Genomic DNA, 26,777 nt, shown 5'->3' on the forward strand with positions numbered 1-26,777 from the left:
CATAGAGAGGTGCTTGGCGCAGTCTCGCGAAAACGTGAATATCTCTCTACTCCGAGATCGTATCGATGAACGGTTTAATGCGTTGGAAACTAGACTCATAGATATTTAATTTTGTTGGTAGATAACCCCTTAATTCCTTGTAAATTATGAGAAAAGATTAGAAACATTTGACCTAATGTTTAAGTAAAATTATGAACCTACGTTGCGACAACTTTTGTCGACTTTTGTTTCATAACTCGTTTGACTTCAAGACTTATGATACGGATATTATATGATTAAAATACCTTAATAAATGACCTATTGAGTGTATTAAGCACCGCTAGATTACCTGAAAATACGAGTTACAACATCCTTGATTCGTTTAACTTCTAATACTGGTTAATCACCCCTATACACTCTTGTATCACTTAAGACCAATAGGATTGACTTCTTATCATCTCAAAGATAATTCCTTCTTGGATTTATGTTAACTAATATATGGCATGAACTAACACATGTGGATATGGGTTGTAACAAATATGGATAACATTATTAGATCAACTTAAACTCTAGCAGAGTTTGCAAGAAATATACAACCACAAGAAGTGGTTATATTTCGTATATCTCATTGTAATTATATTTTGTTAACTACCAGAAGTGGTATATGCCTATGATCACCAGAAGTGATAATTTAGGCTTTCTATGGTTACAATTGAAGATAAGCTACATAAATATTCTCTATATTAAATGCACGCCTCGATTTGCTCCTGAAGTAGTAAATATTTTAAAAGAGGTTGAGGCATCACAATTTGATGTAATTAATGCGCATTCAGATAATTATGTTCGATTTCCTGAAGGATGAGAACTTTTGATAATATTAATCCATTCCCTGAAGTGAATGTGACAATACTAATAAGTCGGGTAAATATAAACGCGCTCTTGATGTGAATACATTACAATTCACCTCCAGAAGAGTTAATATAATTGAGAGAATATATACTCAATATTTCGTATTTTAAATTTGCTCCTGAAGAAGTAACACAATTGAAATTGCCTCCTGAAGTGGAAAAATATTATGAAGATGAGTTTTCGTGTGCTCAAACAATTGTTTTAAATTGTTTATTTGATTATGATTTTCTCTCATGACACCAGCAGTGTCTAAGCAATATTTGATAGTACAAAATGTATCAACAACTCCTGAAGAGCTAAATGTTTGCCTAAAGAATACATGACACCAGTAGTGCCAGATAAATATTAGATTGTGGATAATAAATGAAGGCTCTCGAAGAGCTTATATACAAATATGTCATTCATATTATATGATTATGGTCAAAACATATGTTGTAGTAAACCTAAAGTTTACTAATACAAATGGCTATCATATTGAGACTACAAATGATTGGAAGATTGATAATCTTCATGTTTCCACAATCATAGGGGTAAAATAATATGTATGTGAGAAGTTACCCGCCTTATTCTTTAATTTGTACTATATCATGTATCACAGTAAACCAGAAGTTTACTAAAGCAAAATTTTATGCCATAGTAAACCAGAAGTTTACTAAGAGATAACACATGACATGATAAACTTGAAGTTTTCATTTGCATTTTTAAATGAGCTATTTGAGAGTTCAGATAAGCATATACTAAAGAACTAGAAGATTCTTCAGGAATTCTCATGTGTTGCTTGTTCTCATAATGAATTGATTATACCAGCTAAAGTTGGGACTAAGGCCCCTGATTCTGAAATATATAAAAGGTGAATATGGGCCCGTTCACCTATCATGTGAACCACTTATAGGTGCATATATGAGATGGTTACATGTGTAATTAATGTCAACCTGCAGTTTGGCATTTGGAATTGCTTTTCTTGATTAAGAGCATAATTTTCAGATTATAAAATCAAGACAATTCATCTTGATAATGCTGGTTTAGCATTGAATACCTCATCTTAATGTCTAAACCATTGCTTATGAGAATAAAGCTTTATGTGTTGGTCTAAGATTTTCTAAATTGCATATAGCAGCACTTGTATGCATCAGATCAACAATCTATGATAAGTCCTCCCTTCACAATTGGTTTAGGATCATAAACCAAATATTTTTACTATCTTTTGTTGTGTGGTATATGATTAATTTCTCTACCATAATACACAAAGATATGTTTCCCAGAGATGATTGGGGATATATGTTAGTTTTTTTAACATTTGGGGGATGAAATAAACAGTTGAAAAATATGCTATATGAATCGAATTATCATGATCCTCACTTAGAAGATAATTCAAGTCGAATGCCAGAAGCATTTGTTGATCCAAAATTAAATATCATATTTCAGCTGCAAATGCTCCTATTAAAATTAAAGTCCCTGAAGGATAGAGTTTACTGTACGCATGAAGCGTGGTAGACCAATCGGTTCCAAAGGTAACAATCCTTGAAAAATAGTAGGAGCTAATGATCAAAATGAGGAGGAAATAAGCTCTAGAAGAGCCCACGACATAACATTTCATGAAACTCCCGAAAAAGTTCAGGTACCTGAAAATAAAGAAAGTGATGAGATCTCCACAAGTTATGTCGCTTCGGAACTGACACAAAATGATCTTCGACGATATATTTAATACAATATAGTGCACAATATTGTAAAAGATTGTGAGGATCGGACTAGCAGTCCAGACACTTGAAGATGTCATACCATTTAGATACAAGTCTTAACCTATATGACTTATTTGGCTAAATCTATATGAAGATCCTTGAAGGATTGAAAATGCCCGAAGCATATAATTCAAAGTCTTGAGAAATGTACTCGATCAAATTATAAAGATCTTTGTACGGTTTAAAGCAATCTGTGCGCGTGTGGTATAATCGCCTCAGTAAATATTTGCTGAAAGAAAGTTACATAAATTATGTTATTTGTCCATGTATTTTTATAAAGAAAATGTTATCAAAATTTGTTACACTTGCTGTTTATGTTGGTGACATAAATCTTATTGGAACTCCGGAAGAGCTCCAAGAGGGTCTTAAATATACTTTTACATGGACAAAGTGTACCCATTAAGTACACCAATGAATATTCAATCACTTGAAGTGAATAAGGATCCGTTCCAACCTCTAGAAGAGGATGAGGAGCTCCTTGGTCCTGAAATACTCTATCTCGGTGTAGTTGGTGCACTTATTTATCTTGCTAATGCTAACAAAAGTGGTGCAGATCATATTGGTAATGCAGATGCAGGTTATTCATCCGATACCCATAAAGCTCGATTTCAAACTGGCAAGCAGGGAGTGCATATGATTGAGATCAGTGATTCATTCGAGAAACATGTGGGTTGGAATGTGATAAAAGACCCACAATATTATACGGAGACAATGTTTCATGCATAGCACTATTAAGGGGAATATTTATAAAAGGAGATAGAACGAAGAACATTCCACCAGAATTATTCTACATACATGATCTTCAGGAAAATTGTGACATTGATGTGCATCAAATTAGTTCAAGTGACAATCCAGCAGTTTGTCTTTACCAACATCAATTTTTGAGAATATGGTATACAAGATTGGAATGCGGAGACTCAAATATTTGAAATAAGGTTTTCTTCAGGGGGAGTAAAATGCGCGTTGTACTCTTTTTCCCTTACTAAGGTTTTTCCCACAGGGTTTTCCTTATAAGGTTTTTAATGAGGCAGCCAGCAATGTGTATTACTAAATATGTGTACTCTTTTTCCTTCACTAGGATTTTTTCCCACGTGGTTTTTCCTAGTAAGGTTTTAATGAGACACATTATCTTTTAATGAACATTCAAGGGGGAGTGTTATAAATATATTATATTATAGATGTTCATTTAGTACTCCGTTGTAAATAAGCTTCCTGAAGAAGCTTATCCATATGGGACTCCACCGTAAATATGTTTATCTATTTAAGTACTCTATTGGAAATAAGCTTCCTGAAGAAGCTTATCACTTCGATACCCGGTTATGGATAAACATTACCCCCGGTAGAAGATTATCCATACCGGGTATAATAAGCTTATCCTTTCAGTACCCAGTTATGGATAAACATTACCCTCGGTAGAAGATTATCCATATCGGGTATAATAAGCTTATCCTTTCAGTACTCCGTTATGGATAAACATTGCTCTCAGTAGAAGATTATCCATATCTGGTATAGTAGCAGCTTACACAGCAGCTTCCTTTCTTCTATAAATAGAAGAGATTTCAGTTCATTATGTACATCAGTTTGAATTCGAATAATATATCAGTTTCTCTTTATACTTGTCTTTACTTTATATTCTTTATTTTATAACAGTTCAAACCTTATTGCAGACCAAAATTTAGTATTTAAGTGGAGGAAGAATAAGAGGAAGAAATTTAAAAATAGCCAGATTTACAAGTGGTCATTCAAAAATAACCACAGCTTTAAAAGTAATTGAAATTTAGCCACTTTTCATGTAAAGATAAATCTGAACGAAAACACTGTTCAAAATCCGGAAAAATACTTCAGTATAATATACTGAAATTCCAGTATAATATATTGAAACTCCAGTATAATATACTGGAGTTCCAATATAATATACCGGTCTAGCATAACCAATATATTATACTGGAACTACTATATATATACTGGAGTTCCAGTACTATATATATACTGGAGTTCCAATATACTTATGCTGGAACTCAAGTATAATATACTGGAGTACTTTTCCGAATTTTGAACAGTATTTTCGTTCACTTTTATCTTTACATGAAAAATGGTTAAATTTCGATTACTTTTAAAATCGTGACTATTTTTGAATGAACACTTGTAAATCTGACTATTTTTGAATTTCTCCCAATTTCGAACCATGCGTCAATGGATCTCGAGGATTTATCGGTTATCACACAAATAACATGTCGTTCAAAAGATACATAATACAATTTTATCAATCCCCAACATCCCTGAATTGGACAAATTTCTTATAGAAAATTAAATAATGCAAGAAAGGACGGGAAGAATTGTTAATTTCACTCCATGTTTATTTTAGAAACTCCAAAGAAAAGTATACACTTTAACATTTTCCTTCATAGCCTATCTAACCGTTAACCATACATAGAAGTCACACTGCTTTCATCTCACTAGTAGTAGTGCAGATCATACACTGGCTATCTTTAGCACCTAGAGAATGAAGCATCATCTGATGCCTTTACTGAATTTGCTTTTCAAAACTTCCTGTAATTGCTAGGATCCTCAACCTTTCCTACACAACCTACCCAGCCCTTAACCAGACACATAAATCACCGTTGTATTATCTCACTTGTAGTTCGGCGGATCATACGCAGATTATCTTCTGCACCAAGAGAAGGAACCATCATCTGGTGCTTTTACTGAATTTGCTTTTCAAAACTTCCTGTAATTGCTGGAATATAAAAGAAAATGCCCCTGCAAAAACAAATAAAATATCAAGGATTGGTAAGAGTATGTTGAGGTAAGGCTAACAAATATGTTTTCTTTTCAGAATTTTCTCTCTGTAGTTTCTATCGAAGTCCTACAGAGCTGGGCTTTTAGAAGAAGGAAGAGAAGACATAGGACATGCCATGTGGCCAATAATGTGGGTCCAGTGGAAGTAGAGAAATAGGAGAGCTTGTGAGGGTGTAGAAAATGACGCTGTATATGTAAGTAATAGCATGATTTTTTGTGAGCTTTTGGTGCACCCATGTGGTTCTTGTTTGTATAGAAAATTGGTTATCATTTGTAGAGAACATGTTTTGTATACTGCTCGTATATATGAGTTTCTCAAAAATATAATTATTTACCTAATTACCTTATCAAAATAATCTGTCAAAGAGGGATGAGACACTACCGGCTTTGACCAAATAGTTTAGGAGGCAAGGAAAAGGGGAAAATGAAATATTACTGGATTGATTGGATATGACCAAATGATTTTGGACAAACCTGATACAGGGATCTCTTTCTGGAGCAATGATCCCCTCACCAGAAGTGTCCCTGGTATCTGCTGGAAGACCTATAGATACAACGACGCATTAGCTAACAAACCATAACATGCTAAATAGTGAGATTAACAAGCCCCAAGAATAACCAAGCATTGGTTCCAACGACATATGTACATAATATGCTAAATAGTAAGGGGAATTACAGAAACACGCAGACGCATGTCATTCAGTTGGCCAGAGCAATAATTTGCAGATATTGGTATATCCTGTTCGTTTCCATTCTGTGACCGGGTCTTCATGATAGACTTGCATTGCTTGCCTGACAAAGTTACCTATAAGAAAACATTGAGATTCAGGAAAAACATGTAACAGGTGCAGTAATTATCAGAGGAGAAGAACAAATGGAGCTTACATCAACATTAAACGAGGCAGAGTCTAATTTAGAGGATGCACCAATACTACAGAAATAGGATTCCACTGATTGCAATACATCAATGGCACTCTGATGGCGCTGCAGACCCTAAACAAACATTGAAAATCGGTAAGAAATCTTGGATCTACTAGCGATGGAAGTAATTAACAGAACTAGTCCAACCAATTCGTGCAGAAACTAGTTAGTCTGCCTAGAGAAGCACATGAACTCATACATAAGGTTGAAGTTCAAAACCGAGGTGAATACATAATTTGTCAACAATCAGTTCATGCAAAAGGATAACAATGACAATACAAGTGCCAATTGACTTTTTTCCTGGGTTCAGGTGGGGTGGGAAGGCAGGGGCAGAGCACAGAGCACAGAGCTTGTTTGTCCCACCAAAAAATTTCCTTGCGGTTAAGGGGATTGAGGGAGAAAATAATGATATCCCAAGGTAAGTCAAGCAGCTAAATGGTTAGAAGAACAAACCGATGCTTCCTACCCCAATCCAAATTCAAAAGTATTACGTGCAAACATATGGTAGATATGATCCATTTTATACAAGATAATCATTAGACTGCAAAACAAAAAGATCTCAACTGATGGCAATAGTGATCAGATAATTTTGTTAAGTAAGATCACAGTAAACGGAGATATATTCATGATCTTATGTTCTATTCCGCATGCTAAACCACTGTCACACAGCATAAATAATGGATTTATGAAAGTTGATCTTTTTCGTAACAAAATCTTCCATTGTGACTAACAATGAACAATCGAAGCAACCCTATTCAGCCACACCCGGTGCACCGAACTGATTGAGAATTATGATGGGGTCGAAATGAATTTTGTTCTTTCTATGACAGAATTATATTAGATAGATTCTACTTTCAAGTGAATTCTTCCCAGCCATCAAAAACTACCTTTACACATCCCTAAAGAAGAACCAATTCCACATTTACCAGTCAAAACCGTCAAAATACCAACTCAACTCCCACACCCTGTTATGCATCCCTAAAGAAGAACCAGTTCCACACCATAGTGAAAACTGTCAAAATACTAACTCAACCCCCATAAGTCTATGTAAGTGGACAAATTTTGAATTGAAGTTGAAAAAGTTTGTGGAAGTTGAAATTGTGTTTGGACAATGAACTACACTCAAAAAAGAAGATGATGGAAGTAGTTGACGAATTGTGAGTTTCTTTTTATAAGATTTGATAAGCTTCACTTGAAATACATTTTAAACCACTATTTCAACTTAAAATAATATTTTAGTTTAAGCTCCAATTCTAAACCCAAAAATTCATGGTCAAACTTGAATTTGCAAAAAATTGTACACCACCTCTAACAAAAGACGCAAAGCTTACACATAAAAAGTGAGAGACAGTATCAGGTGAAAAGGAAATTACTCGTTCTAACTTTTACTGACAAGCTTATGATATTTGAGCTCTTTTTTATCAGAATTATCGATTTCCCACGATTGAATAAATGACAGAATAAAAGTCTAGTAATAACAGACCTCAAGCATGAACGACATGTTATTCTTCTCAGCCACGTGGGATGGTACCATCTTCTTGGAAAGAGGGAGAAATGACCAGGCAAGACCCCATCGGCATGTCTGGCCTTGCACAAAGTCAGTTGTCTTCACTATTGTTGCTCCAACCTCCCAAAGCTTTGATATAAGTACCTTTAGGTTAGTTTTTCTTCCAACCATTGAGGTGTACCACCTGGCAAAGATGGGGTCAGGAAATATAAGGACTCTTCAATTGAGCATTCATGATAAAGTTCTCTAACACATAATGCAATAAACCAGATTCAAAGACTGATAGCATACCGAAAGGATTCCCTTAACTGAACACTATCCTCAATAATACGAGTAATAAAAGCATTCTCTCCACCAGGACAAACCATCTCCTGCATAGTCCCGCCACAAGAAGTCTTTGGATTTAATCCAGCTTCCTCCATCGTCTCAAAAAATGGAGGGTTGCACATACAAAAATCGAATTTTTCCCCATCCTTGACTACGCCGACAAGTATAGGAGGTCCATTGTAAATTTTTCCTACACCTGGGTGCACTGGGAGATGAGAAGGAGGTGAAGGTCCAATGAGAGCAGCATCTGCATTGTCGAAGTCTACGTCTTTACATTGGCCATATTTTCCTGGTTCATCATTCAGCTTTTCCTTGGAAGATGATGGGTTTTCCATGTTAACTCTTCTGATTTCAATCAATTCAGAAAGATGAGGATTACTTTTAAGATTTTTCTCTGCCCACTCTAAAGCTACGTCGGTAACATCTGTTATAAAGCAAATGGATGACACATATGAAGAAATCAGTGTTTTGTAAATATGTAGTGCAATTTTATTAGCCAAACACCAACAATGACGCAAGGGAGAAAATTACAAATTAGAGGGGGCTACCAGAGCCAACAAACTTCCAACCCATAAGAGATGCACCGAGAAGAGGGTAAATGCAATTAGCTCCCGTTCCTATATCAAAACCCCTAATACAGTTTCTGTCATCTTGAACTTTAGGAACGATGTCCGATGACAGAAGATCTTCAATCCAATGAATATAGTTAGATCTGTTGGGGACTGTAGGGCAAAGTTGTCCATCAGGAATCCACCTACATAGAAAACATGTTCAGGCATACGTCCTCTGTTTATAAAATCGTAAACCTTTTCTCAACAAAAATAATACGTTCTGGCATACCTGATTGAAAGAATAATACCCACCCTATGCTTGCCTCTAAACTACAGACAAGAGTTTCTCCTTTTATTTAAAGTAGGTTCTATCGAGGCTTAGATTGTATCAAAGTTCATATGCAGCTTGGTGAGCATCGCGCTATCAGTAATTAAGTTACACATTCAGTTTCTTCAAGCTTAAAGTTAAAACTCATTCAGGAAACATTAACTATATATTTCATTTATGGTTTTACATCTACTATCGATTTTTAGCAATCAAAACTGACACCAAATAAACCAAAGCGTTCCGGTTAAACAGTTCTTTTTTTCTTTTCGTAACGGACAAATCTGTTGTTTACCTACAAGATTTGAACTCTTAGCGTGCACCTACCACACATTCTGCATTGTAGAACTACTTTTACCATTGAATCAAAGCTCACAGAGCAAGTAAGAGGACAACAGTCATCAAAACTCTGAAGGAAAAAACCAACTTAACTAAGAAATGGTCAGGTTGTCAACTCTGAAGGAAAAACCCAAAACTTAACTTTGTACATTACTCATTTTGTTTTAAATTTTTTTATTTAATAATATGAAGATTTGAGTAGTTTTAATTCAAAGTTCTAAAATATTTTAATGTTAAAAAGTAAGCAATCTTCTTTATTTCTTTTTACATAACTTCTTCTTTTGTTTAACAAATATCAATATTGTCTAAACACAAATAAAATCATAAAATCCACTTTTTAAATCATAAAGTCTTTAGTAGCCGGTGCTGAATGGTATAACAAAAATCTCAACTTATGTGCTTTGTACTCCAAAAAAAAAAATTAAATAAATAAAACTCAGTTACCCTTTTACATAAATAAGAGAGTGGAACCTGAAAAATAAAATTTAGAAAAAAAAGGGTAAAGGGGAGTTACCAATTGAGGCCATGATCATGGTGGAGCAGAACTCTGGTGAGTTCACGTGTAGCATTGAAGTCAGTCCAATCAATTTTTGGTCGACGACCATCACCTGAATAGAAAACGTAAGGTGCAAAGGTAGAGTATTTAGAGGCCAAGACGGAGAAATCTGGTGGGTTATCAAAGTACTTGTTACGGGGATGGGTAGTGGCTCTCTCCCCTCTCTTCCTCTTCTTGTGCCCCATTGCTCCAAACCCCCTCCCTTCTCTGTCACAGTTTTTTTTCTTTTCAAATAATTAATGAAACCAGAGTGCGATTTTATTGTAAAAATAGTACAGCTACCCAGTTTTCGCACTATAACAATAAACAATAACAACAACAATTTAAGTAATAATGTCACAAGTAGGGTACTTTAATAACTTTACCCTTACCCATGAGGGTAAAAAGGCTATTTTCGGGAGATTCTCAACTCAAAAACAAAAGATGTGTAACAATAACAGAAAACATACAAATAGGAGGATCAGCACGTAAGTAACAACAAATAAGTGGACAATAATTATGGCAATATTAAAAATTAAAAAAACTATAAAATAAAAGTAAAACAATAATAATAATAATAATAATAATAATAATAATAATAATAATAGAAAGTGTGATGGAACAATAATCGCTAGCAGTCCTATATAAAACACTATCAAACTAGCCAGAACAACGAAGAAAAACGCTCAACTGTCCCCTAACTTACAACTCTAATGCTCGACCTCCACACCTCCCTATCCAGGGTCATGTCCTCAAAAATCTGAAGTTGCGTCATGTCTTGCCTTATTACCTCGCCCCAATATTTCTTAGGCCGCCCCCTACCTCTCTTTGTAGCTGTCAAAACCAACCGTTCACACCTCCTAACCGGGGCATCTAGGCTTCTCCTCTGCACATGCCCGAACCATCTAAGTCTCGCTTCTCGCATCTTGTCCTCCATGGGAGTCACGCCCACCTTCTCCCGAATATCTTTATTCCTAATCTTATCCAGCCTAATGTGCCCGCACATCCATCTTAACATCCTCATTTCGCCTACTTTCTTCTTCTGGATATGAGAATTCTTGACTAGCCAACACTCAGCCCCATACATCATGGCTGGTCTAATCACCGCTCTACAGAACTTACCTTTAAGTTTCAGTGGCAACTTCTTGTCACATATGACTCTAGATGTTAACCTCTATTTCATCCATCCCACCCCAATACGGTGCGTGACATCCTCGTCGATCTCCCCATCTCCTTGGATAATAGACCCTAGGTACTTACAAATCTCTCTCTTAGGGACGACTTGCGAGTCAAACCTCACCTCCACGCCCGCTTCCCCCGACACATCGCTGAACTTGCACTCCAAATATTCCGTTTTGGTCCTACTCAACTTGAAACCTTTAGACTCCAGGACCTGCCTCCTACCTCCAGTCTTTCATTAACACCGTCTCTCGTCTCATCAATCAGAACTATATCATCAGCGAACAACATACACCATCGTATCTCCGCTTGAATATGGTGTGTTAATGCATCCATTACTAGGGAAAATAAGAACGGGCTGAGCGCAGATCCTTGGTGTAACCCCATAACTACTGGAAAGGGCTCCGAATCACCTCACATTGTCACAACCCCAGTTCTCCCTCCGTGAACTGTCGTGACGGCACCTAGTCTCTAAGACTAGGTAAGCCTAACAAATGCGGAACATAAACGAAACTTGCGGAAGAAATAATCAAAAACCAAAATAACTGAAGGGAAACAATAGTTATAATGCCGCTCGGCATATACAACACAACATTCTCAAAACCAAGTACACTATCCCAAAATCCGGAAACTCACGGAAACACAAGCCTTTGGAATATCTAACAATCTAACTCCAGAATATCTAACAAGAAAGAAAATACAGAAGTGCAATGTTTAACAGCTAGAATAGAAAGGGACTCCTTAGTCTGCGGACGCGGCAGATGTACCTCGAAGTCTCTAGAGCAGTCGCCTCCCTCAAGGATGGTAGGCCTGAGTAGCGGTACTTGGATCTGCACATGAAAAACATGCGTAGAAGGGGCATGAGTACACTACAGCGGTACTTAGTAAGTGCCAAACCTAACCGTGGTTGGGTAGTGACGAGGAAGGTCAGGGCCCTACTGAGGTTAAATAAAATATAAAGATCAGCAATATAGAACAGAACAGTATAAATAAGTACAACAGTAAAATAACATAGGATGTATAAGACAGCAACAACTATACAGAAACAAGGTAAACACGGAAAGAAAATATAGCTCAGCACCAATAACAACAATCGGGGATCTCCCAGGATACCGTCATGTAGTCCCATATGTACATATCCAATGGATCTCCGGGATCCCGTCCCATAGTCCAACTCATAGTGCGTGGGGATCTACCAGAATCATGTTCCGCAGTCCCAAATGTAAATACCCAGTACTGGGGGAGCTACCAGAAATCCCGTAGTTCCATATAAATGTGCAGGGGGAGCTACCGGAATCCCATATCTGTAGTCCCAAAATAAACAGACAAGGGGGAGCTACCGGAATCCCACATCCGTAGTCCCAAAAATAAATACACAGCAACAACAGAAAAATATACAAAAATGGCAAAACTTCATATTAAGGCAACAAGTGATTCTAGCCTAGCATGCTGCACAGAATTCAGGTAAGGCAGGTTGAGCAAATAAAGCAATTAAGTCACTTAGACATGCGTTCCTAAGCTAACAACATGCTTAATAGTGCAAGTAATAGAAATATGAAAGGAAACATACTAGAAATTACTTAAAGAAAATCGAATTTCCTATAATCAGCACAAGTACACACTCGTCACCTCACGTATAAAGCATTTCAATTACCAAATATACCAATCCTAAAGGGAAGGTCCCCCACACAAGGTTAGACAAGTCACTTACCTCAAACCGGCTCAATAATCAATCTGAAACCACGCCCTTGCCATTAGTACTCGACTCCAAATTGCCCAAATCTATTCAATTCAATTACATAATATAAATATACACTTCAAGTAACTGATTCTACAATCAAATTCTAAACTAATACGAAAATTATGTAAAATGACCAAAACATCCCTCAGGCCCATGTCTCGAAATCGAGTAAAATTTATATTTCCAGAACCCTCGTACTCTCATGAGTTCAGTCATATCAAAAATACCAAAATCATACCTCAATTTGTCCCTCAAATAATCACTCAAAGGTAGCCAATTAGACAAGCCCTAACCCCCAAATTACCACTGATTTTCTTATTTTTTCATGCTTAAATTGATAAAAATCATTCCAACAACGAGTTTAGGGACCAAAGGCCTTACCCCAATGAACTCCTCTGAAAATCCCTCTTGAAAAATGCTCCCCAAGCTTCCTCCCGTTTTGAAAAGATGAAAAATGGCTAAATTTCGTGAAGGCAAGAATTTATATGTTCTGCCCAGCGATATTCGTATTTGCGGCCCTGGGACCGCTTCTGCGAGGACTTCGTCGCATCTGCGACTTCCACTTAAAGGCCAAATTTTCGCATCTGTGGTTTCCCTTCCGCAGGTGCGGTACCGCTTCTGCGATGAATTACCCGCATCTGCGGAACCTACTGATCCTTCCCAAATTCGCATCTGCGTTTGCTCCGCCGCTTTTGCGGCTTCGCACCTGCGGGACCCAAACCGCAGGTGCAGTTATGACAGAAGACCAGCTGCTGCAGCAAACTTCAAATCAAATCCTTCCGTCAACCATCCAAATTCATCCCGAGGCCTCCGGGACCTCAACCAAGGGCACCAACAAGTCACAACCCACTATCCAAACTTGTACCAATCCTTAAAACACCTAAAACAACATCAAAACCTCGAATTAACCATGGATTTAAGCTTAAGAACTCCAAAATTCTCAAAATACGCTTTCGATCAAAAAGTCTATCAAACCTCGTCCGAATGACCTGAAATTTTGCACACACGTCACATTCAACACTACGGAGCTACTCCAACTTCTGGAATTCCATTCCGACCCTCGTATCAAAATCTCACTATCGGACCAGAAACTTTAAAAATTCAACTTTCGACATTTCAAGCTTAAATTAGCTACGAACGTCCAAAACACAATCCGAACACGCCCTAAGCCCAGAATCACCCAAAGGAGCTAACGGAACCATCAGATTTCCATTCCAAGATCGTCTTTACACTGTTCCGAGTATGGTCAACTTTCCAACACTTAAGCTCTTATTTAGGGACTAAGTGTGCCAAAACTCCCCGAAACTCAAAACCGACCATCCCGACAAATCAAAATAGCAGGAATAAACTTGGGGAAAATAGTTAATAGAGGATCGGGGCATTAATTCTTAAGACAATCGGCCGGGTCGTCACACCCATAGTCCTAACCCGAGTCTTAGCTCCATCATATAAATCCTTTATCGCCCCAATATAAACTACCGGCATACCCCTCACCTCCAAGCATCTCCAAAGAATGTCCCTAGGGACCTTGTCATACGTTTTCTCTAGATCAATGAACACCATATGCAGATCCCTCTTCCTATCTCTATACTATTTCACCAACTTCCTGATAAGATGGATAGCTTTTGTAGTAGAACGACCAGGCATGAACCCGAACTGATTTTCTGATATAGACACTGCCCTTCTTACCCTCCCTTCCACCATCCTCTCCCAAACTTTCGTGGTATGACTTAGTAACTTTAAACCCGTATAGTTGTTACAATTCTGGATACCCCTAGCCATTTTTTGGACTAGTCATTCAAAAATAGCCACCGTTTGCAAAGTCATCGAAAAATAGTCAATATTTTGCTGCAATTTCAGCATGATATACTAGAGATTGATGCACCTGTGTATGAACTTCCAACATATTATGCTGGAACTCCAACACGCGAAAAGTTCCAGTATAATATACTGGAGCGTGCTCCTATCTCCAGTATATTATGTTGGACCAGTATATTATACTAGAACTCCAGTATATTATACTGGAGTTGTAGGCTTGTAGCATAATATACTGGAACTCCAATATAATATACTGGAGTATTTTTTTGGATTTTGAACAGTGTTTTCCTTCAGATTTATCTTTACATAAAAAGTGGCTAAATTTCGATTACTTTTTAAATTGTGGCTATTTTTGAATGATCACTTATAAATCTGGCTATTTTTAAATTTCTCCCACTTTTATGGGCCAGATATAGAGTGAGCCTGGTGACTACATTTTTGAAGCCCACCATAGAAGAATTGGGCCTTTTAAACTTTTAGATTAGCGAAATTTGCACAAAAACGATCATTTGAGGCCACTGTTTAAGTTTAGTCCCAATTTAAGTAAGTTTTGCAGAAATAGCGATGGGGTCATAATTGTGGTGCAGTGTTACAACTTTCAATTGAACAAGTTCGGACGGATGACAAAACTTATGCGGGGCGAATATGACGTTAATATTATGAGAAAAGATTTAAATATATGACTCGTTATATTTTCGGTCCAAATATATCCTTACGTAATACTATTAATTCAAATATACCCTTCTTCCGTTAAATTTGTCCAAAATGGAGATCCAATCCTACGTGGCACTAACATTTGATGAGGTGGCATGCCAACTCAGAGACCCTAACCCATTTTACCCCTCCCCTATATTTGTTTTTCCACCACTAAAATTTTCTTCGAGGGGAAGGAAAGTTTAGTGATGGAAAAAAAATAGAAGGGAGAGGTAAAATGGGTTAGGGGCGCTGAGATGGCAAGCCACGCGACATCCACCTCATCAAATGTTAGTGCCACGTAGGATTGGATGTCCACCTTGGACAAATTTAATGGAAGAGGGGTATATTTGAACCAATACTATTACGCAGGGGTACATTTAGACCGAAAGTATAACGAAAGATATATTTGAATCTTTTCTCATAGTATCAGGTGAGTTATGAGTATAACTTTGACACAAATTGTTCATAAGTTCTGCCGCATGAACAAATCTTGCATATATTGTTTATGTGTTCACAAGTTTTCACAAATTGATAAGATTTAGTGCTATATTCATTCTTCCAAACATAATATAAGAAATATAGCCAAATTAAATTTTTTATACTACTAGTATAAGAACACATGCGATGCGTAGATAATTTGACAAAATATTAATCTTATAAAATTATAATTTAATAAATATTAGTTGTATTTTATTATTTAATATATTGTGCAAAAATATAACACAATCTATACAAAATTTAAAGACAAACATCATATAGTAATCAAATAAATTATTTGTTCCTTTTTATTTTTATTATTGAATTAGCAAGTGCTTCGTACTATTGATAATTTTTTTGAGTGTTATTTATTTAAATTCTATTTTTAATTAATTCAAAATATAAATATTATAAAATTATCTCTACGCCCCTCTTTTTGTACATTCCTTTCTACTGTATTATTTATTGGATTAGTTTTCAAATTTTGTAGTTTATTAAAAATTTAAATAATGTAATATTTTTTTTACTAAATTATAATTTTGAATTCGTCAAAAGTATAAAGAGATAGGCATTATACACACACACACACCCCAAGAGATAAATGATTCTACTCTCAATTTGAGAATAATAACATTAGAAACCAGAATAAATGAATTAGAAAAAAGAATACAAAAAATGAAAAAGAGAAAACAGAAATTAGAAGAGAATAGAGAAAATATAACACAATTAGATAAAGAATTCATGAGTATAGAAAATTATGACACACTGATATGTAATGAGGATAAGAAAAATTAAGTACAATATTTTTTTTTAGCAAGAATCAAAATAGAGGATTACAAAATAGAAACGTTAGCTTTAGTAGATTCCGGATGTACAAGATGTATAATAAATAAAAAGATAGTTCTATCAAATTTAATCAAAATCTTAGATAAGCCAGTTGCAGCTATGCAGATGGACGGAACCCACAATATATACAGACATTATGTAGATAGATCACATATTAGCTTTATAAATACATGCTTAGATTTTTATAAACCTAGCTACAAGGTAGATAAAATATGGGTAAGAGACTTAAATATAAATGTAGATTGTGTATTAGAATTAAGTTTTATATTACATAACAATAGTAGTTGTTTACTCAGCAGAGATGGAGTAATATTTTTAAAAATATTACACATACACAAGTACAAACAGTAGAAACTACAACTAGGATAAGGACACGATTGAACACAAACCAGAAAAACCTGCAAGAAAATCAGAAAAAATATTGTGAAGAATGTAAAGATAAAAAATACATGTTGTAAGATTAAAGAAGAATTTATTTATTTTACAAGCTTGAGGTAGGAACTATTAAGGCATACATAATGAAATATTTTACAAAGGTATAATACAAGGTTTGGAGAATGATTCGTGATGGAGGGAAAGTGAATATTCGATGTTTGGATGTTTTTTCTTCAGAGTGTTTTTCTTCGTGTACTTCTTTTTCTCTTCTTCTTTCTTTTCCTTTTTATAGCCAAGTCTTTGAAGCGGATTTAAAAACGGACTTCAAACATTTTCAGAAACCTTTCTTTTCTAGCCTTGTAGGGTACTTCATTGAGCTCCATCTTCACATGGCTTGAGCAGAGATTCCCTTGTTGTTTGCCATCTTGTAACTATTTTTTCACACAATTTAAAATCAAGTTTTCTTGTAGCACTACTTTATGTCAATTCTTCTATTCAAGTTGTCTTGTAACACTTCTTTATGTTATTTCTTCTATTCAAGTTGTCTTGTAGCACTTCTTTATGTCACTTCTTCTTTTTTCACTTGTCTCCTACATTATTGTGTTTGATTTTTCTTGTCTTTGTCGTTCTCAATTGCTTCTGACTGAGGCCTTGCTCATTTTTACATGTCTAAGTTATGTAGAGCTATTGAATCAAAACTCATTCTTGAATCATCTTCGTATGAGTCTTGAACATCTTGATAATTTAGGTGGCGTGGTATCAGAGCTAAAAATAAAACAAGTTATTAAAAACAAAAGTACAAATAATTAATATGTACCATAATTTATATATATATATATATATATATATATATATATATATATATATATATATATATATATATATATAGTATCTTTATATTTTTGTATTTTTCATTTGAATTGAAAGTTTCTTTATTTTTTTTGTTTTCATTTTTATTTTAAAATAATTTTAAAACTCCAACTTGAAACTACTCCCCAATTTGAATGGATATTTTTTTTATTATATATTTTCAATTTTTTATTATAGATAATTTTATTTTTTCTTATTCTTGTTTTTTTTTAATTTAAAATATTTGTAAAACTCCAACTTGAAACTACTTCCCAATTTGAATGGTTAGTTTTATTTTCTTTTTTATAATTATAGCTAGTTATAAGATATCTTTATTGATTAATTCAAATAGAGTAATCAATTATGTCAAAATTTAAATTCAAAAGTTTTTTTGTTAGAAAGGGAGAAACTAAAACTACTCCTCAACTTGAATAGGTAGTTTTTTTAAGTTTTTATTTTTTAATATTTTAGTTTTTTACTGTAGCTAATTAATTTTTTCTTATTTTCTTATTTTTTTTTTATTTTAAAATAATTTTAAAACTCTAACTTGAAACTACTCCCCAATTTGAATGCCACTTGAGAAATATTTTTTCTTAACAATGCCACTTGACTTTTTGTATTTTTCATTTGAATTGAATGCTTTTCTTATTTCTTTATTTTTCTTATTTTAAAATAATTTTTAAACTCCAACGTGAAACTACTCCCGAATTTGAATGGCTATTCTTTTATTTATATATTTCTGTTTTTTTATTATAGCTAATTTTATTTTTTTCATTTGTTTTTTATTTTAAAATATTTTGACAACTCTAACTTCAAACTACTCCCCAATTTGAATGAGTAATTTTTTTTCTTTTTTATTAAGCTATTTATAAGATGTCGATATTTATTAATTCAAATATTATGAATTCAAAATTAAAAATTTAAAAGATTTTTTAGTTAGAACGGTAATTTATTTTGTCTTAAAACTCCAACTTGAAACTACTCTCAAATTTGAATTGACAATTTTTTACTTTTTAAAATTTCGTTTTTTATTTGAAATAATTTTAGAACACCAATTGTGTTGGATCTTTGTCCTAAAAATCTATACTCGGCGTCTTATGGTAATACCACTTAACATCATATAATTATTTACTTCTATTTCTCTCTCTCTCTCTCTCTCTCTCTCTATATATATATATATATATATATATATATATATATATATATATATATATATATATATATATATATATATATATATATATATATATATATTAGAATGAAATTATTCCCCAATTTAAATTGGTAATTGTTTATTTCTTTATTTCCATTTTTTATTTTAAAATCATTTTAAAACTCCAAATTGAAACCATACCCCAATTTGAATTGGCAACTTTTTATTTCTTTATTTTCGTTTTTTATTTTAAAACTCCAACTTGAAACTATTCGTCAACTTGAATAGGTAATTTTTATTTATTAATATTTTGTTTTTTTATTGTAGGTAATTTAATTTTTCTTATTTATTTTTAAATAACTTTAAAACTCCAACTTGAAACTACTCCCCAATTTGAATGGGTAGTTTTTTTGGTTGATATTTTCGTTTTTTTTAATATAGCTAATTATAAGATATTTATATTTATTAATTCAAATAGAATAACCAATTAATTCAAAATTTAAAAAGGTAGTTTATTTTGTCTTAACAATGGCACTTGATTTTTTTGGTTATGCCACTTGTCTTAATAATGTGCTTTTGCCTCTTTTTTATTATATACTAGTATTCCTAGCCGCGCGTTGCGCGAAAAATAATAAATATAATTTTTTATAAGAAAATATATGTTGAAAATACAGTAGACACAAAGGAGCATGGAAATATTATTATTTTTGGAACATATAAATATAATTGATATTTGTACAATGAAGTCATAAGAAAACAAAATAAAGAAACATACAGTTATTTCATGAAGTTCAATAATGTTCTTTATAGCCTCGAAAAACCAAGCCATGTATACCAGCTAGAGTGTCATAAACGAAGGGTTTTAATACCCTAAATATTCAAAAAGACGACAAAGCCATAGTCTTTCAAGATAGATTAAAGAGAAATAATTATTTTTCACTTGCACAACCTTGACATCCACAATGTACATACTTTATTACAACAACTTTCCTAAGGTGTTTGGGGACACGATATGCACAAGTACTCGCAAAGTTGTGATCCCGAGGTTGTATGCAGTGCAAACAACAGATATGCTCATATTCAGGTTGCATGTCAAAACACATGAAATAAGAAAGAATTGAATATAAGAAACAAATAGATTTTGTAAGTTGTGGAGGATGTTGGCTTCAAACACCTTCTTCCACCTTTTAATCAGGTTGTGATCTGCATAATGCTGTTCCAAATAGAACTCATAGAGTTCTTTTAGATATTTCATTTCTTCCATAGTAAAGATCATAAACATATCTGCTCCTCTGATGTGCAATCGTGAATATGGGCCAGAATACTTCATACTTTCTTTTACCATCATTAGGGTCACTGCAAACTTTCAAAACCTGGAAAATAGAAGTTAAGGTCTGGAAATTCCAATCAACAATATAAGACAAAAAATATTACTGAATTTCACATTGCATCAAATTACTCACCTTCTCTCATTCAAGCATCCAACTCAGGGTAGGATCAATTAACTACCAACCCTCGGGTTATTTATTTGTTTTGTTTTGACCCTAGGTATTTTTCAGCTGCAAATAAAAAATATACTTATTTCATGCGCAAGAAAGATGAACAGAGTAGTAACAGTTTCCATACCCACTACATGCACATAAATATAATTTTATAGGTAAGTTAAGATTTTATAGTAAGTAACCAACATCAAGAAGGTGCTATATCTGTACAAAAGTTAGGGTGCAATCATTCCCCGTAAGAATGTAAGAGAGTCTATGTATCACGACCCAGATTTTTTACCCTCGAGAGTCGTGATGGTGCCTACTAGTAAAAGCTAGGCAAGCCAACCGTTTGAATTATCTACCTTTTTCCCATTTTTAATCCTTTAACAATTAACAGGCAACATTATATAAACATCGGAAATTAAAAGCGGAAGACTAAAATGTATCATATTAATAAAGATTCCAATATCAATCCATACATAAACTACCCTGGAAACAGCCTCTCTACCTTTCGGAGTAGGGGTAAGGTCTGCGTACATACAACCCTCCCCAGACCCCACTTGTGGGATTATACTGGGTCGTTGTTGTTGTTGTTGTACATAAACTACCCAAGACTGGTGTCACAACTTCACAAACTGTCTAGGAATGCTACAAATAAAGGTCCGAAAAATTTATTATAACACTGTCTCTGAAATATATAAAAGAAATAGAATAAAAAGGATAGGAGAAAATGCCAAGGCCTGTGGACGCTTGCAGGACTACCTCGGAATTTTCGACTGGGCTGAAGGCAGCAACCCAAAGCTACGATCTGTATGCTCCAGTACCGGCATCTGCACACAGTGCAGAGTGTAGTATCAGCACAACCGACCCCATGTGCTGGTAAGTGCCTAGCCTAACCTCAGCGAAGTAGTGACGAGGCTAGGACCAGACTACCAAATAAACCTGTGCAGTTAAATCATATACAGCGGAAAATAAAAGCAGTAATGTACAATTAAGGATGGGAGGGGAAACATGATGCGGGGAAACATCAAATGATAACAGAAGGACAATAGGTAAATATAAGGAACACCATAACTCAATTATCAACAAGAATCAGAAATTAAACAAGTGCACGACATCACCCTTCGTGCTTTTACTCTCGTCATTACCATAAGAATCAATATAATCTGTATGGCATCACCCTTCGTGCTTTTACTCTCGTCCTCACCATAAAAATCAATATAATCAGCATAGAATTGTACATCGTGTGGTATGGCATCACCATTCGTGCTTTTACACTCTTCCTCACAAAATCATACACGACATCATCCTTCGTGCTTTAACACTCTCTCACCAAAATAATGCACGACATCACCCTTCGTGCTTTAATACTCTTCCTCACCCAAACATCAATCACAAGCAATAAGGGCAAGGAAATAAATAAAATTACAATAAAATCCCGGCAAGAAAAAAATTGTTCAACAATCAAATCCCGGCAAGGGAACAATATCAAAAGCATCAATATCCTGGCAAGGGAGCTAGCATTAAAAGCAACAACATCCCGACAAGGGAGACAATATAATAATCCTCTTCTCTTTTTCATATTTACTTCACAACTCACTTCACAACTTGAGCCAATGCTCTATAAGGTCCAATTGCCAATTATACTTCCACAATTCATTATTCAACTGGAGCCAACGCTCTTCACTATTCAAATACCACTATTACTTCCACAAGCTTTGCTCAACAATAGAAATCTCACATAAGGCATGAACAATACAAACAGAGTCACATTAATCATAGTGTAAGACTCACGGGGATGCTTGACACCAACGTATAGATACTCGTCACCATGTTTATACATCGTACTTAACAAATAACATATAGCACATAGGACGCAACTCCTAATCCCTCAAGCTAAGGTTAGACCAAACACTTACCTCAAACTTCCACGGCTAACTCAAACCTCAAACACCGCTAATTCTTTAGAATTCGCCTCCAAATTACTTGTATCTAGTCCAAGTTAATTTAGCAACATCAATAAATTCTAAAGAATTCATATACAATGCTTAATTATAGGTTTTCTATCATTTTTCCCAAAAAAGTCAAAAATCGCCCTCGGGTCCGCTTAGTCGAAACTCGAGATTCGGACCAAATTCCGATCACCCATTCACCCACGAGCCCAAATATATAATTAATTTCGAAATGCGGCCCCAAAATAAGGTCTAAATTTCAATTATTCAAAAAGCCCTAACTCTACCCAAAATCCCCAAATTCTACTGTAGACATGTGATTTTTAATCCTCCCCAAGATTTTTTATATTTTAGCATGTAAATATTTCGTTTAGGCCTAATATCACTATTTCAACTAATTTTAACCCTTTTACTTTATTTCTCACAAAAAATGAAAGTTACAAAAATTATTTTAGTTTACGTATCTTTATAAAATTAAATAAAAAAATAGTACCTTATGTTTTATCTTTATATAATCTTGAAAATACAAAAAAAATATAAAATATTTTCATGTTTTAATATAGTCTGATTTAATTAATTAGATTTAGTTTTCGCATTGTGTAGTATTTTTATCTTTATTAAAAGAAGTTAGATAAGGTGTTGGACTACAATTATAAGAGTCTTGGAGCCCAATTTTAGGACCCAATTTGGACCAACCCAATTCTCTTTAGCCCAAATAACCCATCAACCCAGCTGACCAGCCCAAATACTGTCACGACCCCAAAATCGGACCCGGTCGTGATGGCGTCTCTCGTGAAGACAAGGCCAACCGACACAATTCCCAAATCAACCATTTTCCAATAAAAGTTATTTTTATACCATTTATCAACCAATAATCTCATAATGAACATTTAAAAAAAAAGTGCAGAACAATTATATAAGCCCGACATCGGGGTGTCACTAGTCATGAGCATCTATCAAGGTCTAAATACAATAAAAATAGTCAAAAGTGCACTAAGTATCGTAATATAAGTGAGAGGAAGGAAGTGGTGTTGCGAACGTCATGCAGCCACCTTGCTAACTCTGATGACTCCGCGTCTGAGCAATCAACACCCGCTACCGGGTTTCGAAATACCTGAATCTGCACACGAGGTGTAGGGAGTAATGCGAGTACTCCAACCCAGTAAGTAATAAGAGTAAATAAAGACTGAGCAGTAGGAAACAATGAATCCACATTTATGATAAACTCAATAAGCACAACAGACTTTCAAATCAGAATACGAGTCAATCGTCTCATTTAAAATTCAGCTTTTGGTAAAAATCATTTGAAAATACTTTCCAACAATTTCAGTAGGGGTTCAATACCATTTATAATAAAAGAGATGAAAACCATAATAGGCCCCTCAGGCAAAACATAGTTCGTATACAGCCCTTCGGGCAAAACAAAAATTTCATAATCCTTTTCATAACTTAAAAACTTCAGTTTAAATGAAAGATTATTTAAAACGTTTGTTCAACATTTTCAATAGAGGATCAGTTTAAAGATGAGTGAAAGCAGTAATTAAATCAACATGTTCAATAGAAACTCACTTTAAAGAGGAGTGAAAACATTAAGTTCATAAACTAGCCCCTTAGGCAAAGTATCACTCATGTACATGTATATATATATATGGGCAAGCCTCTCAGTCACTCGTGACTCAACTCTTACCAATCAACGCTCACACTCAGCACTCACACTCAATAGGTACCATATAGTAACCGCTACGACGTGCAGCCCGATCCATATATATAGTCGACTGCACTCACTGGGGGTGTGCAGACTCCGGAGGGGCTCCTACAGCCCAAGCGCTATATCGCTGCGATGCGCAGCCCGATCCAATATATATATCGCTGCAGCGTGCAGGCCAATCCATATAAGTATCGCTGCGGCGTGCAGCCCGATCCATAGATATATAATCCTCACAACTAGGCCCTCAGCCTCTCTCAGTCATTAACCTCACAATCAGACCCTCGGTCTATCTCATTCATCAACCTCACAATCAGACCCTCGGTCTATATCAGTCATCAACCTCACGATCACTCGGACCATCAGTAAAACAGAGAACTCAGCCCAAACAGTTTTCACATTTTAAGAAGTAAAGTAATAAAATCAGATTTAAATAATAAACAGGTAAATCATGACTGAGGATATGCTTTTAAAACAAATAGAGGGGGAAAATAGTAAAAATGCCCCTAAGGGTCTCAACAGGTCGGCACAAGGCCTCAATCATGGCATACAACCCAAAATATAATATCAGTCTCTAAAACATGGAATACCACAAGATTTTCAAATCAAATACGCGACTTAACAGTTGTACGGGATGGACCAAGTCACAATCCCCAATGGTGCACGACCCCACGCTCGTCATCTAGTGTGTGCGTCACCTCAAGTAGCACAACAATGTAAAATCTGAGGTTTCAAACCCTCAGAACAGCATTTACAATCATTACTTACCTCGATCCAGTCCAAACTCTAGCCCGCGATGCCTTTGCCCCCACGAATCGACCTCCGGATTCTCCAAATCTAGCCACAATCTGTACATAACTATTAGAATATGCTAAGGGAACAAAACCCACTCGAAAATATCCAATTTACATAAAAAATCCTGAAATTTGCTCAAACTCGGCCCCTGGGCCCACATCTCAGAATCTGATAAAAGTTACATCAATAGAATCCTCATCCTCTCACGAGTCTATACATACCAAGAAAATCAAAATCGGACCTCAATTGCCTCTTCAAATTCCTAATTTACACTCTACAAATTCAAGCCATAATTCCCTAATTTTAGGCTTTGATTTTCACATATTTCATGATTAAACAAGTAAGAATCAACATAGGATCGGGTATTGAGTTCACAAATCTTACCTCCAGGTGTTATGTCTTGAATCCCTCTTCAAATCCTGTCAAAAGGCTCCAAAATGGCTCAAAAATGGTGAAAGATAGCCCCAAAATCGCGAAAAATGGCTATTTAAACATTCTACCCAGGCATCAAAAACCTTTTTCGCGAACGCGGTCAACGCCTCGCATTCGCGAAGCACAAAAATAACTTTGACCCAAAATTACTCTTCGCGATCACGACCAGCTACTCGCGAACGCGATGGCTCCGCAGCTTGACCCTTCGCGACCGTGTTACCTCTCTCGCGAATGCACTGAATAAAACTCCTCAAGCCCAACTGGCCAATTTCCTTTACGCGAACACGAAGGCTAAAATTCCAGTCTTCACCAACTAACCCTTCGCGAACGCGAATGTCTAATTCTCTGCAACATTTCAGCTGAATTTCTGCAATTCCAAACAACATGAAATGGTCCGATTGACCACCCAAAACTAACCTGAGGCTATCGGGACCTCAACCAAACATGCCAACATATCCCATAACCTCATTCAAACTTGTTCCAACCTTCGGAACGCTCAAAGCAACATCAAAACACCAAAATCACATCGGATTCAAGCTTAAGAATTTCAAGAACTTCCAAATTATGCTTTTGATCAAAAATCCAACCAAACCACGTTTGGATGACCTGAAATTTTGCACACGTCACAAATGACACAACGGAGCTACTGCAACTTCCGAAATTCCATTCCGACCCCTATATCAAAATCTCACCTATCAACAGGAAAATGCCAAAATCTTAATTTCGCCAATTCAAGCCTAAACCTTCCACGCACTTCCAAGACACATTCCGATCACGCTCCTAAGTCCCAAATCACCTAACATATCTTACCAAATCATAAAAATTCTGATCCGAGGTTGTCTACTAATAAGTCAAAACTTGGTCAAACCTTTCAAATTTTAAGTTTCAAATTGAGAACTGTTCTTCCAAATTCATTCCGATTACCCTGAAAACCAAAGCCAGCGATTTACATAAGCCATAATACATCATGCAGGGCTAGTCATGCTCGAGAACTGGCGAGCAAAGTGTAAAAGCTCAAAACGACTGGTCGGATCATTACATCCTCCCCCACTTAAACATGCCTTCGTCCTCTAACGTGCCTAGAGTTGTTTCAAAAGCCAACCAATCGCTGAATAACCTTACCGTGCACATACCCGGGGGTGATCCCACGTCACCCCATCAAATATAGGTCCGATAACACAATGTAACTTAAAGTTCACTGTCCAACCTAGCCCATGAACTTGAGAACCACATTTCCACTTCTGAAATTATCCACAAGATCAAAATCTCACATCTATACTCTGACTAAGCTCGAACAAGCTTTAACAACCCATACCTGCAACCTCACTGCAATTACATGATATA

The 26,777-nt window shown here is 35.3% G+C and overlaps 1 protein-coding gene across 1 annotated transcript; it reads right to left on the minus strand.

Annotated features, from left to right (window-relative positions):
- Positions 1 to 4,982: 4,982 nt before the first annotated feature.
- LOC107807777 (uncharacterized) lies at positions 4,983 to 10,370 on the minus strand. The gene is made up of 8 exons (XM_016632215.2): positions 9,911 to 10,370; positions 8,730 to 8,935; positions 8,146 to 8,605; positions 7,831 to 8,038; positions 6,312 to 6,419; positions 6,103 to 6,231; positions 5,901 to 5,970; positions 4,983 to 5,387 (listed from the first exon to the last, which is right to left on the minus strand). Exons 1-8 carry the CDS (start codon positions 10,135 to 10,137, stop codon positions 5,317 to 5,319), a joined length of 1,479 nt encoding a protein of 492 aa, XP_016487701.1. The 5' UTR covers positions 10,138 to 10,370; the 3' UTR covers positions 4,983 to 5,316.
- Positions 10,371 to 26,777: the final 16,407 nt, after the last annotated feature.

The sequence above is a fragment of the Nicotiana tabacum genome, chromosome 7 (genome assembly GCF_000715075.1).
Source record: "Nicotiana tabacum cultivar K326 chromosome 7, ASM71507v2, whole genome shotgun sequence".
Classification (NCBI taxonomy): Eukaryota; Viridiplantae; Streptophyta; class Magnoliopsida; order Solanales; family Solanaceae; genus Nicotiana; species Nicotiana tabacum.